This window comes from Oncorhynchus mykiss, chromosome 27, assembly GCF_013265735.2.
Source record: "Oncorhynchus mykiss isolate Arlee chromosome 27, USDA_OmykA_1.1, whole genome shotgun sequence".
In the NCBI taxonomy this organism is placed as follows: Eukaryota; Metazoa; Chordata; class Actinopteri; order Salmoniformes; family Salmonidae; genus Oncorhynchus; species Oncorhynchus mykiss.
The window spans coordinates 23163323-23177797 of record NC_048591.1 but is presented as its reverse complement, the minus strand read 5'-3'; the positions used below and the strand labels follow the sequence as shown (position 1 = coordinate 23177797).

At 45.4% G+C, this 14475-nt stretch overlaps 1 protein-coding gene across 4 annotated transcripts in view; it reads left to right on the top strand.

The window, feature by feature from the left end:
• The window catches only part of arhgap32a (Rho GTPase activating protein 32a), a 33501-nt gene extending 19569 nt beyond the window's left edge, over window positions 1–13932 (top strand). For 3 of the 4 annotated variants that reach the window (XM_021588043.2, XM_021588040.2, XM_021588041.2), the window contains exons 6-22: window positions 2744–2830; window positions 3189–3332; window positions 3587–3679; window positions 3823–3945; window positions 4127–4204; window positions 4391–4472; window positions 5866–6015; window positions 6134–6236; window positions 6396–6540; window positions 6839–6921; window positions 7158–7265; window positions 7382–7527; window positions 7618–7831; window positions 9052–9200; window positions 9411–9485; window positions 9650–10366; window positions 10587–13932. In XM_021588043.2, coding sequence (XP_021443718.2) covers window positions 2744–2830; window positions 3189–3332; window positions 3587–3679; window positions 3823–3945; window positions 4127–4204; window positions 4391–4472; window positions 5866–6015; window positions 6134–6236; window positions 6396–6540; window positions 6839–6921; window positions 7158–7265; window positions 7382–7527; window positions 7618–7831; window positions 9052–9200; window positions 9411–9485; window positions 9650–10366; window positions 10587–12871 — 4782 coding nt within the window. In that variant the 3' untranslated portion in view covers window positions 12872–13932. Of the gene's footprint in view, window positions 1–2743; window positions 2831–3188; window positions 3333–3586; window positions 3680–3822; window positions 3946–4126; window positions 4205–4390; window positions 4473–5865; window positions 6016–6133; window positions 6237–6395; window positions 6541–6838; window positions 6922–7157; window positions 7266–7381; window positions 7528–7617; window positions 7832–9051; window positions 9201–9410; window positions 9486–9649; window positions 10367–10533 lie in introns of all 4 variants that reach the window. The other variant, XM_021588045.2, reaches the window with a different exon arrangement.
• The last annotated feature ends 543 nt before the right edge of the window (window positions 13933–14475 follow it).

The following is a 14475-nucleotide window of genomic DNA, read 5'->3' as shown; positions in this document are numbered from 1 at the left end:
CCTGGCCCAGGTGTTTCCCATGAAGCTGACGACCCTCCCAACTCCGCCCACCGGCATCCTAATAAAGAAACAAGAACAAAGACAGAATACGGCAGACAGTGGGAGGGTCGTCACATTCCCCCCCATAAAACCGGGGACCAACAAGGGTCCCGGAACAACGACACAGCCTCTGCGTCCCAAATTGACACAGCCTCTGCGTCCCAAGTTGACACAGCCTCTGCGTCCCAAGTTGACACAGCCTCTGCGTCCCAAGTTGACACAGCCTCTGCGTCCCAAGTTGACACAGCCTCTGCGTCCCAAGTTGATGAGGGGTTATGTGTTCACACCTCCACCTGCACCAACCAACCTCCTCCCCAGACCTCAGCAACCTTTGCGTATAGGAAGCAATATTTAAGTGGAAAGAAGAACACAAGACCAGGAGGGAACAGACAGGAAAGATTGAACATGACAACCCCAACCAATGGTCAGTCACGTAAACATTCAGGAACATGGCACAAAAGACCACAACAGCTACAAACTCCAACGAAAAGAACATCAGGGTCCTTCTTAATTTTTACAACTCCCAACGATTCATAGTCACTTCCAACGATTCATAGTCACTTCCAACGAAACAGAATTTCACTAATTTCAATCATTTAACCTTGTGTTCAGCGATCTTCAACAGCTGTTCTTTAGTACATAATTCTAACAGTTCCTCTGATGGAAAGCGAATGAACATGTCTACATGAGACACCATTGTCATAAGTAAATAATCTTGCACAACCCCTCTGCTGAGCACATCAGACCACAACCAGAGAAATGACAATCACCCTGAGCACCACAGAAGAGAGATGAGTTATTGTAGGTTTTGGTGAAGCTCCGCATCTCAACCCTAGTCTTCGTGCAGATTTGCGGTGGGTATTTACGCACTGTAGCCCGCTGGCAAGGAAATAGAACTCCCCAGCATGCTGGCAAATTCCACCAAGCCACGGATGTGCCCCCGAGACAACTGCTCAGTCCACAGACACCACACAAAAACAACAAATATTAACCATGCCCAACATTTTCCAAAAAATGAAACATGTCGCTAAGCCTGTCAGGGGAAAAAGGCTATGGCGCCAGGTAGCAAATTCCACTACCCTACCCAAATCTCCCACCGAGGTACACAGCCGATTACTCACCTCAGACTGACGTCCCAACAGAAAGTAGAACAAACGTTTCCAGGCTAGGCAGGGCCTAGAAACTAACCATTATCTCTCTCTCCAACACAGCACACAAAAGGCAACCAATACTGGGCCTATCACACTCAAACACAATATGCAAACCAAACACGTACCTCCACGGTCTCCCAAACCAATAGTTCAAATATCCCGGATGAGCCCCCACTTGTCACGAACCGGCTCAAAGCCCGTAACAAAGGGAGACAACGTGGAGATAAGGAGTAACAAAATACATATTTATTAACTAAAGTAACTAAGGAAAATATACAATGATATGTGTAATCAGTAGTGTAAGTGAGTGTTTTGCATGCATGAATGTGATAATGCAGGGTGTTGAAAGGTGCCAAAACAAACAAACAAACAAACAAACAAACAAACAAACAAACAAACACCACCACCAAGAACCACAACGCACTCTACAAAGGTGTCTGCATGGAGAGTCTCTTCCATGAATGTGGAAGAGGTCTATTTATCCTGGGAGACACCTGGCCCAGGTGTTTCCCATGAAGCTGACGACCCTCCCAACTCCGCCCACCGGCATCCTAATAAAGAAACAAGAACAAAGACAGAATACGGCAGACAGAGTGGGAGGGTCGTCACACAACATCAAGACGAAAAGTCAAAAAAGTACAATAAAAGTTAGTATCAACATGTCAAACGATGTTTTAAATCAATCATCAGGTTGTTTTTGTCATAAATATTCAGTAATATTTCAACCGGACAAAAGCTTCGTCAATAGAAAAGGAAAAACATGAAAGGCACGGTCCCGGTCACGCGCAGGACAAATTGCTGGAAATTTCCACTGGCCTCTCATTGAAAGTGCTGTATCTCCCTCATTTTTCAGAGTAAAAGCCTGAAACAATGCCTAAAGACTGGTCACATGTAGAGGAAGCCATAGATCTTGTGAACTGGGTCCTAAGTCTTTGTATGGTGGATAAGCTTTCAATGGAAAAACAGCCTTTCAAAATAATAGTACTTCCTGGTTGGATTTTCCTTAGGTTTTCCCCTGCCATATCAGTTCTGTTATACTCACAGACATTATTTTAACAGTTTTAGAGTGTTATCTATCCAAATCTACTAATTATATGCATATCCTAGATCCTGGGCCTGAGTAGCAGGCAGTTTAATTTGGGCATGCTTTTCATCCAAAATTCCGAATGCTGTCCCCTACCCTAGTGAAGTTAAGAGTTTTTTCTTATTGTACATGAAGTCAGCAGCTCTCAAGTCCAAAGGACCTCAACACATTTTTTAAAGGGGCTTCTTCTTTTTGATATATTATGTAGATAATACAATTAGATTTGAGATGTTTCTGGTCATGACAAACTAACCAATTTCTAACCATGATAGTGTTACCCAGTTGGCTCTACTGTCCATTACTGATAGAGTTTGGAGAGTGAGCTAAGTGACCGAACATGAATTTGGTGTGTGTTTTACTTTCACACTAGTTCAGAAACAGAAACAGAGGTTGCTGTATTAAACTCCTGCATTATTTAGAGTGTGGTGTCCCTCACTATGTAAATCTCTCTGTACCCATTCCCCTGCAGCTGTCCTTTGCAGAGGAGCAGACTGAGGGGAAGAAGGCTGGTCTGGACTCCAAGGAGCCACTCTTCGTGGTTCAGATCTGCTGCCAGGTATAATGGAGCTTGAGGGCTAGGCCCTAGTTTCTGACCCATAGAACATTTTATCTGAAGCATGATACTCATATCTAAGGGGGTAGGATAATCCAGTGCTTCTCAACCCTCTCCTTGGGACCCCCAGACGTTTCACAATTTAGTTGTAGCCATGAACTAGCACACCTGATTCAAGTAGTCGAGGGCTTGATGATTAGTTGAACAAGGTTTGCTAGCGCTGTACTAGATCAAAAACATGGAATGGCTACGGGTCCAGGAGGAGAGGTTTGAGACAGGCTGGGATAATCCATTTTGTACAGTAGCTTTATCCTAAATTACTTCACCCATTTCAGGCTCACTGTCTCTGTTTGTGTCTCAGAGTCTGAGCTGGCTGGTGAAGCGCTCCTATGAAGACTTCCGTGTGCTGGACAAACACCTCCACCTTTGTATCTATGACAGACGCTTTTCTAAACTCACTGAGCTGCCCCGCATTGACTCTCTGAAGGACACAGTAGAGGTAGAGGTCAGTCAACAGGACTTAATCTTACTACTGGCAATATTATACTATCTGCTGTGAATGAGACCGGTTGTATCCCAAATTACACCCCATTCCCTAAATAGTGTACTACTTTTGAACAGTGCACAGGAAACTAGTGGACTAATTAGGGAATCGAGTGCCATTAGGGACACTTCCACAGTCATAGTTACATTACATCAGGTATCTCCCCTGGCTTTGCATTCAACCTAACTCATTCCCGCCGGCTCTATTCTCCTCAGGAAATAACCAAGATGTTGGCAGCCTACCTGTCCCGTCTCTCAGCCATCGCTGACAACAAGATCAACTGTGGTCCAGTGCTGACATGGATGGAGGTGAGCTACTCATGTTTCTCTTTATTCAATTAGACTTCTTGCAGAATGACATTTTCCATAGATAGTAATATATCAATTTGCTGTCTTTGCTAAACTCCGTTATGTCATTTTGTACTCCATCAGCCTGTGTTTTTGTCTCTCAGATTGATAACAAGGGCAACCACATGCTGGTAGCTGAGGAGTCCTCCATCAATGTTCCTGCCATCGCCGCGGCCCACGTCATCAAACGCTACATTGCCCAGGCCACAGACGAGTTGACCTTTGAGGTGACCCGTCTGGGCATCTTGTGATAGGACAGGAAAGGGGAGAGGTTTAGGGAACAGTGGGAAGATATGGGGATACATTCACTAGGGTATTTGTACACGTTCTGCCGTGGTTGTTTATGTTTTTAAACCCACTCAAACTACTATACTCTCTGTTGTCTTTTCTGTGTCGTCCCTGTTCTAGGTAGGGGACATTGTGTCAGTTATTGACATGCCTCCTAAAGAGGACACTGGTTGGTGGAGAGGGAAGCATGGTTTTCAGGTAAAACCCCTCAAATAAGTCTGACTCAAACAGCTTTGTCTTTCACTTCATAATAGTGACCCATTTTCTGCATCCCACACCCTACTGTACATGGAGGTTACTATCACTTACTCTTCCTTAGATCGTATCTGGTGCATAAACAGCGCGGGAGAGTTACGATTCCTCCTTCTGTTTCTCTCTGTGCAGGTTGGCTTCTTCCCCTGTGACTGTGTGGAGCTGATCAGTGACAGGGTTCCCCCCTGTGTGTCCAGCTCTGTGCCAAAACCAGGTACTGTGGCCTGTTTTACAGCAACAATACGTTGTTCTCCCTCTTCTCCATGATGCATGTATAACTGACTGGAGGTGACTCTTAAAGCGTGCCTGAATCAATGAGGCGTGTGTGCTTGTGTGCTTGTGCGTGTGTGTGTGTATACAGTGCATTTGGGAAGTGTTCAGACCTTCAGACCACTTTTTACACATTTTGTTACATTAGTCTTATTCTAAAATGGATTAAATTAAATGTTTTCCTCATCAACCTACACACAATACCCCATAATGACAAAGTGAAAACATATATATATATATTTTATGTATATATTTTTTTAATGATACCTTATTTACATAAGTATTCAGACCTTTTGCTATGAGACTCAGGTGCGTCCTGTATCCATTGATCATCCTTGATGTTTCTACAACTGGATTGGAGTCCAACTGTGGTAAAATCAATTGATTGGACATGATTTGGAAAGTCACACACCTGTCTAGATAAGTTCTCACAGTTGACAGTGCATGTCAGAGCAGAAACCAAGCCATGAGGTCGAAGGAATTTTCCGTAGAGCTCCGAGACAGGATTGTGTCAAGGCACAGATCTGGGGAAGGGTACCAAAAAATGTCTGCAGCATTCAAGGCCCCGAGAACAAAGTGATCTCCATAATTCTTAAATGGAAGAAGTTTAGAACCACCAAGACTTCCTAGAGCTGGCCGTACGGCCAAACTGAGCAATCGGGAGAGAAGGGCCTTGGTCAGGGAGGTGACCAAGAACCCGATGGTCACAATGACAGAGCTCCAGAGTTCCTCTGTGGAGATGGTTGTCCTTCTGGAAGGTTATCCCATCTCTGCAGCACTCCTCCAATCAGACCTTTATGGTAGAGTGGCCATACGGAAGCTACACCTCAGTAAAAGGAGTAACAGCCAGCTTGGAGTTTGCCAAAAGGCACCTAAAGACTCTGACCATGAGAAACAAGATTCTCTGGTCTGATGGAACCAGATTGAACTCATATGTGTTATTTCATAGTTTTAATGTCTTCACTATTATTCTACAATGTAGAAAATAGTATAAATAAAGAGAAATCCTTGAATGAGGAGGTGTGTCTAAATCTTTTTTTGCTTTGTCATTATGGGGTTTTGTGTGTAGATTGAGGGGGGGGGAAACAATGTAATCCATTTTAGAAAAGGGCTGTAACATAACAAAATGTGGAAAAAGTGAAGGGGTCTGAATACTTTCCGAATGCACGGTATGTGTGTGTAAGTGTTATATGGGTTGACTCTGAAGAGAGGACCACTTTGGGCTTAAGTGTTTTTATTCATACTTTCAAGTGTTATCCACTGGGATTCAAATGAACAGTTATTGTTTTATTTACAACCCAAAACTACATTAGATTAATTCCGATTTTGTCCATCAGTTTGTAAGAAGCACGGAAAGCTGGTGACATTCCTGAGGAGCTTCATGAAGTCCCGTCCACCTCCCCAGAGGCTGAGGCAGCGTGGGATCCTCAGGGAGAGGGTGTTTGGCTGTGACCTGGGGGAGCACCTCCTCAACTCAGGACACGATGGTCAGTCTCCCAGCAGCCTTATCTCTCTATAGTTAGCACGGTATAGAGAATGGTAGTCTTCTCAGTCTTTGTCGTTCAAATCTTTTGGATGTTACTGTGTTGATGGTCCTTTCTCCAGTCCCCCAGGTGATCAAATGCTGTACTGAGTTCATTGAGAGACATGGTGTCGTGGATGGGATGTACAGACTCTCTGGGATCTCCTCCAACATCCAGAAACTGAGGTAAACCCTTGCTTCACGTAGCATTACATAATTTACAACGTCTTTGAAAAAGATTGAGATTCAATCATCATGTCAGTACTGCTTACAGACTTTTAGCGTGTTGACCATACGTGATGGTCTGATGTTGAGCGTTAACCAGTGTCTTCTCTGTTTCCCCAGACATGAGTTTGACTCGGAGCAGATACCAGACCTCAGTAGAGATGTCTTCAAGCAGGATATCCACTCTGTAGGGTCTCTGTGTAAACTGTACTTCAGAGAGCTGCCCAACCCTCTGCTCACCTATCAGCTCTATGAGAGATTCTCAGTAAGTAGCAGAATACTGGATTGGGACTGGTACTTAGGGGAGAGATGGGGGGCTGATTGGAGAAAAAATAGTGGAGGAGATATTCTTAATAATATAGTCATCTTGTAATAAACCAAGGGACATACTGTACTAATACATAAGGGGTAGAATTCTTAATCAGAAAAAATCCTTTTAGCACAGTGGGGTTTATTGAAGATTACCGTAAACGGGGGAAACAACAGTTAAGGACAGAATGCTCCTGCTGGCCTAGTTATGAGGCTCTCTCTGTGTGGACCTCTGGTGTTCCCTCCCTCCACAGGAGGCTGTGTCTGCAGCTACTGATGAGGAGAGGCTGGTGAAGATCCACAACGTCATCCAGCAGCTTCCTCCTCCTCACTACAGGTCAGTTGGAGAACTCACAGCAAACCCAAATGGCTTCTGCAATACTGCATGTTCTGTATTCACTACAACGGTATATAAAGTCACCACTAAACTGTAGGTGTTAAAGCGCCATCTGTTGGCTAACAGAGAGCATTGACCAGTCAAAGACTTGGTATTGTAAGCTGACAGTAAAGAAGGGTGTATTCCACATGTCTGTGTTCTACCTGATCTGTAATAGTCTCTGGTCTGTGTTGTAGGACTCTGGAATTCCTCATGAGACATTTGTCCCAACTAGCCACCTTCAGCCCTATTACCAACATGCACACCAAGAACCTGGCCATCGTCTGGGCTCCCAACCTGCTTAGGTATATTGTAACATTCCAACAACCAACACTGTCATTAGTATTTACTGCGAATATACACTGTTTTGTAACTGGTTACGACTGGCCATGAAGTTGAATAGGATATAACTGTGTTTCAGATCCAAGCAGATTGAGTCGGCCTGTTTTAGTGGAACAGCAGCCTTCATGGAGGTGCGTATCCAGTCAGTGGTGGTGGAGTTCATACTGAACAACACAGAGGCACTCTTCAGCCCCAAACTCAACGCCCTCATCCGGGAGAGCACAGGTACAGCATTACCCTGGCTTAGGCAGTCATTATAGGGAAGTTGTGAGGACATTATGGGAAGTTCAAAAACATTGCTCCCTTTGCTTCCAGGTACCAGTACCCTATCCAGGCCCAAGTCTCTGCTGGTGTGCTCTCCCTCCACTAAGCTCCTGTCTCTGGAGGAAGCCCAGGCCCGTACCCAGGCCCAGCTGGGCTCCCCTGTTACTACTCCAATTCTGTCCCACAGCGAGTACATCGAGGTGGGGGAGGGACCCGGGGCACTGATGGGCAAGTTCCACACAGTCATTGAGCTCCCCACTGAGAGGTAGGTTGTTGTTGGTGCTTCTAGAAACTAGTAGCCTACAGTACGTTGTAGTTGTATAAACCATGTACAGTACCAGTCAAAAGTTTGGACACACCTACTCATTCCAGGGTTATCTTCATTTTTACTATTTTCTGTATTGCAGAATAATAGTGAAGACTTCAACTATGAAATAACACATATGGAATCATGTAATAACCAAAAAAGTGTTAACCAATAACCAAAAATATATATATATATTTTATATTTGAGATTCTTCAAAGTAGCCACCATTTGATCAATGATCAGCCTCAGAAATTGCAGCCCAAATAAATGTTTCAGAGTTCAAGTAACAGACACATCTCAACATGAACTGTTCAGAGGAGACTGCGTGAATCAGGCCTTCATGGTCGAATTGCTGCAAAGAAACCACTACTAAAGGACACCAATAAGAAGAAGAGACTTGTTTGGGCCAAGAAACCCGAGTAACGGACAATAGACTGGTGGAAATCGTTTGGTCTGAGTCCAAATTTCAGATTATTGGTTCTAACCGCTGTGGCTTTGTGAGATGCAGAGTAGCTGAACGTATGATCTCCATGTGTGGTTCTCATCGTGAAGCATGGAGGTGTGATGGTGTGTGGGTGCTTTGCTGGTGACACTGTCAGTGATTTATTTAGAATTCAAGGCACACTTTACCAGCATGGCTACCACAGCATTCTGCAGCCATACACGATCCCATTTGGTTTGCGCTTAGTGGGACAATAATTTGTTTTTCAACAGGGCAATGACCCAAAACACACTTCCAGGCTGTGTAAGGGCTATTTGACCAAGGAGACTGGTTGAATGCTGTATCCGATGATCTGGCTTCCACAATCACCTGACTTCAACCCAGAGTGAAGGAAAAGCAGCCAACAATTGCTCAGTATATGTGGGAACTCCTTCAAGACTGTTAGAAAAGCATTCCAGGTGAAGCTGGTTGAGAGATTGCCAAGAGTGCAAAGCTGTCATCAAGGCAAAGGATGGCTACTTTGAAGAATCTCAAATATAACATATTAAGATTTGTTCAACACTCTTTTTGGTTACTACATGATTCCATATGTGTTATTTCGTAGTTTTGTTGTAGAAAATAGTAAAATTAAAGTATACCCTGGAATGAGTAGGGGTGTCCAAACATTTGACTGGTACTGTATGTCTCTGATCACCCTGTACATTCCGCTTTAGTCACGGGGCATGTTGTGTTATAGTAAGAGGGCTCCTGGGAAGGTGAAGAAGTCCCCAGTGGGAAGCTGGCGTACATTCTTCCACCTGGGCAAGTCATCCTCCATGACTTCCAAACGAAAGCTGAAGCGTCACCCCAGCGAACCCAATGAGATAAAGAGCATCGCGCTGCCAGGTCAGGCCTCAACCAGCACTACACTGTCACCATCCAGTACTGTAAACAACCATAAGGACTTTCTTCACAGCCATGTTATAAAATGCCTCCCAGTCATGTCTCTGGGGTTAAATGTATGGATGTTTTTTCCACTTGGGTGATGTGACGAAGTCATGTTTTTTTTTAAAGATGTCTATTTTCAACTTCAGTTTGTACTTCCATATTATTCAGGTGGAAGAGGTGATAGTGGGACACTGCGCTCCACCAAAAGTGAAGAATCTCTCACCTCTTTGCACAATGTGGAAGGTAAACATGCCCCCAGTCACACTTTCAATCCTGTCAGTACCCGTGTTTCATAATACTTGATAAACAAGTTTAGAGTAATAATTTGTTTGTTACCTTTATTTTTATGTTGTCTGTTTAAGTCTGCCTCTGAACAGTAATGCATACTGTTTGTATATTTGTTGTAGGGGAGCCCCAGATGTACCGCCCCCCTAGACCACGCTCTACCAGCGATGCCCTCTCCACCGCATTCAGGGATGACCTGTGTGATGCCAGGGACAAAGGCGACCGCTACCACAAACAGGCCAAGGAGGGCCATAATGGTGCTGATGGTCCTGTCTATGACCCAGCTGGTGTGTCCTCTGCACATCAGGAGGATGACCTTGACCTCTGTCTTCCAGCCCCTGGTATGGCCTTTCTGGACTTTGACCCCATGTCCTTCCAGTGCAGCCCACTGAGCCCACCAACAGCTAAATCCGCTCCTCAACGCAAAGCAAGCGTCAACTGGAGGAAGAATGTCAGGGGTTCCAGTGAATCAGAGCCCATCTCTTCATCCCTCAAAGTCCTCAGTAACTCCCAGTCCCCTGACGTCACCCCAGTCCATAGGAAAAGAGGGGAGAAAAAGAAAGTGGCTCAGGTCGTCTCCCCCAAACTCAGACGGAGGTCCTCTACGTCCCCCCCTGTGGTTGAAACAGATGTGCACACTGTGTGTATCTCTGCCCCACGCTGTGTCTCAGACACCCAGGGTGGTGAGTCCTCCTCCCCTCCACCTCTGGATCTGTGTGAGGCCCAACTAGTGAGTGGGGAGGAGAGTGAGGCCAGGGCTCCCTGCCGGCTCCCCAGCCCTCCAAGCTTCACATCAACTTTCACAGACAGCCTGGCTTCACAAAACCCTCAGGATCCAGGTCAGTGGCACATTAAAAACAAATTACATTTTTGTTCATTTTATTTGTAAAGTTTTTTTTTAAATCTACAGTTTATCACTAATGTGTACAGTTCTTATTGTGTTCCGTTGTTAGCTGAAGTTCTTATGGTATTATTCTATGTGTTGTCCCCTCATGTCTGATCACAGCGTTGTTTGTCCTGTCATACTGTAGCAGCATTGTTTGTCTTATGCCTCCCCAGGAACAGATAGGCTTGTGAATTCAGTGTCTGTCCTCCCTCCTCACCCTCCGTTGACGATGGCTGCCCGCAGGCTGGCCCTGGCCCTGGCTGAGTCTGCCCAGAAGGCCACTCTGACCTCCCAGAGGAGGAGCACCCAGAGCTACCCTCTCCATAGACAGGACACCCCCCATCCCCTGGACAGACCCCCACGGCCCTCTGTTCTCCACCTCCAACCCTGCTCTAATGATTACGGCGACCTCAAGGTCTCTTCTCCATCCCCCCTCTTACCCTTGGCTGGTACATCAGTTGAGAGTCCTTGTGGCCGTTTCCCTAGCCATGCGAGAAAACAGGCCCCTGAGGGACAAGTGTCTATGAGTAACTTCACTCCCACTGCCAGTCCCTTAGAAGCTGGAGCTCTACTGCAAGGCAGCACAGAGGTGAGGGACCAGAGAGGAGGGAGAGACAGGCCCCTGGGAGCTGTGAGACCTGTTCACCCTCAGACGGTTTCCTCCTTGTATCTCAGTGGTAGGGTCTCCCCTCCCTTTCAATCAGTCTGCTCCATTCAGAGCCCGTTAGCCGCCGCTGTCCTCGCTAACACTGACTCTGTCAATGCCTATAACTATCGGACTGTTCTGGCTGAGGCGTCCATGCCAGGGTCTGTGGAGGAGATCCCTTCATGTCCTCCTCTGCCGTCCTTAGTCCATCAGTACAGCTCTGATGAAGAGAGAGCTATGAGGGAGGCTGAAGATGTGTACAGACATCATCGGGTCAATCCAGCAGGACAGGTATCTGGACCTCACCATCTTCGGCCTGGCTGTCTCCCTCCCCACCTGGCAGGGCCCAAAAGCATGTACAAACCCACGTCTGACAGCTGCTACAGCACTTTAGGCCTCCGGCACCACCCATCTTCCTCCCCCCAGTACAGAGGTCAACCCCAACCCAGGGAGGAGCACAGCTCCAGCGGCCACCACAGATCCAGGGGACAATGGCAGAGGACTGAGGAGAGAGCCCCGGGGTATCCGGTCATCCGCAGGGCACGCTCCTTCCATGCCCAGCAACCTAGTTGTGTTCAACCGGCAGAAACTGAAGTCCTACCCCCAGACATCTTGTTCTATGTCCAACGTCCAGCTGTCCAAGAAAAGGAGTGTCAGAGGCTAGTCCAGTCAGGTGTCCAACCCCTGCAGCCGTACTTTGAGAATGGACGCGTTCAGTACCGCTACAGCTCCTATTCAGACGCAGCGCCTCTAGAGGAGTCTTACTACTATGTGGACCCTTACAGGACGAGCCGTATCCGACACAGTCAGTCATACACCATGCGCTCTACTAGGGATAGTGGACATCCTGGCTACCACTATCGCCCTTCAAACAACATCCCACCTGCAAAAAGAGAACTCTTCTTGGAGAGTAGGGATCTAGAGCGAGTCATTTACGAGTCCTGGGACCACCCAGAGGGTTGTGACAGACTAGTCTATCATCCAATCAGGCAAGAGAATAGAGCCAGGCAGAGGACCCAGGGCCCTATCATGTCTCCTTATGAGAACCTGGATCATCCCATCCCACAGAGTGACATCAGGGGCAGAGATATCAGTCACACCAGAAGCAGGTCAGACCCAGGTAATGCCTGCCTGCTGGCCATCGACAGAGTGGACAGCCAACGTGAAGTACCTGCCATGTCCCCAATCTCCCCTGGCCAGCAGCTTTCAGACCCTAGTGATTACATCAGGCATCAGAGGGGTCATTGGCCAGGTGAGGAACCAGTCCCTTCCAGGAGAGAGAGTGTCTCCAGGAGAACCCAGTCCAAGCAGGGCACCTCTCAACGACATCAACCACAGCATTGCACTGTCCCCATGCTCCTAGATGTTAAGAACGTGGAGCAGGGTGAGGGTGGTCCTAATAGAGGTTGTGACCAGGACAAAGTAATGATGGGTAATGCTACTAATAACTACTCTGCCCGATTAAATCCAAGCATCCCTAGGAGACAACGATCACAGAGCATCAAAGAGCCTCGATACTACCACCATGTCAAATCACCTGTGGAACCAGATCACCCTGGGCCCTTTTCCACCCAGCCCCACAGGAGAACTCAGAGCACGAAGGCCATGCCCTCTCACTATGATAACCTGGAGGGGTACTACCCAGCTCCTAAGCCCAAACCCTCAGGGTCTAGTAAGGCCATGCCAGGGCCGTTCCCTGGCCACGGCTGCATGCCCCCACACAGCCACAGACTGCTGTCCCAGGCCCTAGGGGGCCACGGGGCCTTCCTGCAGTCAGGCCTCAAGCCGCAAGCTGGAGTCTACGCTGAGTGATTCAGTCCTCTAATCACACCAGAAGCTGAGGCCAGTTTGGCATACATCTCCAACTCAACAGATTAATGTTGATGTTTATAAAAATGGAAAAAATACATACAGATATAAACCTTCATAAACTGTTTTTTAGAAAATGTTGAGTTGACAGAAATGGGTGGGGTCATACTGTTGGTAACGTGTAGATAGCAAAGAAAGAGGTACATTATTTTCTCATTAAATACAATGGGACTGGTAACGGAGATTTTGAAAGCTTGTTTTGTGCAATGGTTTATGAAGGTTTTTTATAATTTTTATGTCCAAAGGTTAATTATAATTTAATGTCCATAAGATAATATTGTCCAGCAAACAGAAAATACCATTTTAAATATCTGCCAAATATTGTTAATCTTATGAGCAATAATATTCTAAGATATAATGTCTTATTTGGCCTACTGCCAACGTGATATTGTTTGCCTAGTTTATTTAGATCATCCTAAACATGCACTTTTTAAGAATTAGAGTAAATGAGAACCATGCGTAGAGCTCCTTGACTTTTATGTTTTGCAATTCCACTGATTCTCCACTGAAGGTGTTTAGTAACATTAGCACTTTTGGTGTTATTTAGTTCATACAATAGTGGAAGACACAGAGGACATTTCTTCAACAACACTGCTCTCACCTTCACAAAACACTCAGACATGGAAAGATTAAGGAGAAGGAGGACTGTGACCACAGTTAGGGTCCATCTGTCATCTTACCAGAATAAATCACTTCCAAATGTGTACATGTGCTGCAAATGTGAAAGTGTATGTCAATGCACTTCTCACATTAACAGGAAGCTGTGATGCTTCATGACATTGTGGTGTATTATGAGAGGACATACGTTTCTCTCTTTGTAGGGATATTTTAATGGTGTGTCATGTTTTAACTGTTGCTTTGTTCTTTTGTTATAGTTTTGTATTCATAAAATATGTTATTTCAAACCCAACCCTCTGTAAATGTGGAGATATTGCTAAGACATTTTAGTGTTGTTTTTTCATTAGAATATAAATAAAAAATAAATAATATCTATAGCATACTATGAAAAATTGTCAGAATTTATTAGATTTTTTTTTTTTTTACCATTTTGTTCATGGGAATGCACATTTAATTAAGTTATTGGTTGGAGCAAAAATGCATACTCACTGGGAATTTGCTATCTTGCAGATTCAGAGAAGTTTAGGCAGTTAGGCAGCAGAGGGCACTGCAGTATCGCAGAGAAAGTGGTTCCCTAATAATGTTTCTCTGAGATAGTGGAGATAGGACAAGTTAAAAAAAAGAAAAAAATTATAATCACTAAATCAGTTTTTCATAAAATCTCTCATTCCTTAAATGTGTAGTGGTATTACTATACACACAACAGTGACAATTTCTTTCCCAAACATGATCTAATTAGCATAGACAAAACTGACAACTTCTGAAAAGATGTAAATGCATCCTCTCCCCTTGATCTGTCATCCATATCCAAGGAAACTGCTAGTGCAAAATTAGGAATAAATCATTCAGCAAACCGGGAACATTCTCAGAACATTAGCGAACACTCAAACTAAGTTTAGTTAGGGTTTGAGCTGAGCCAGTATCTGGGC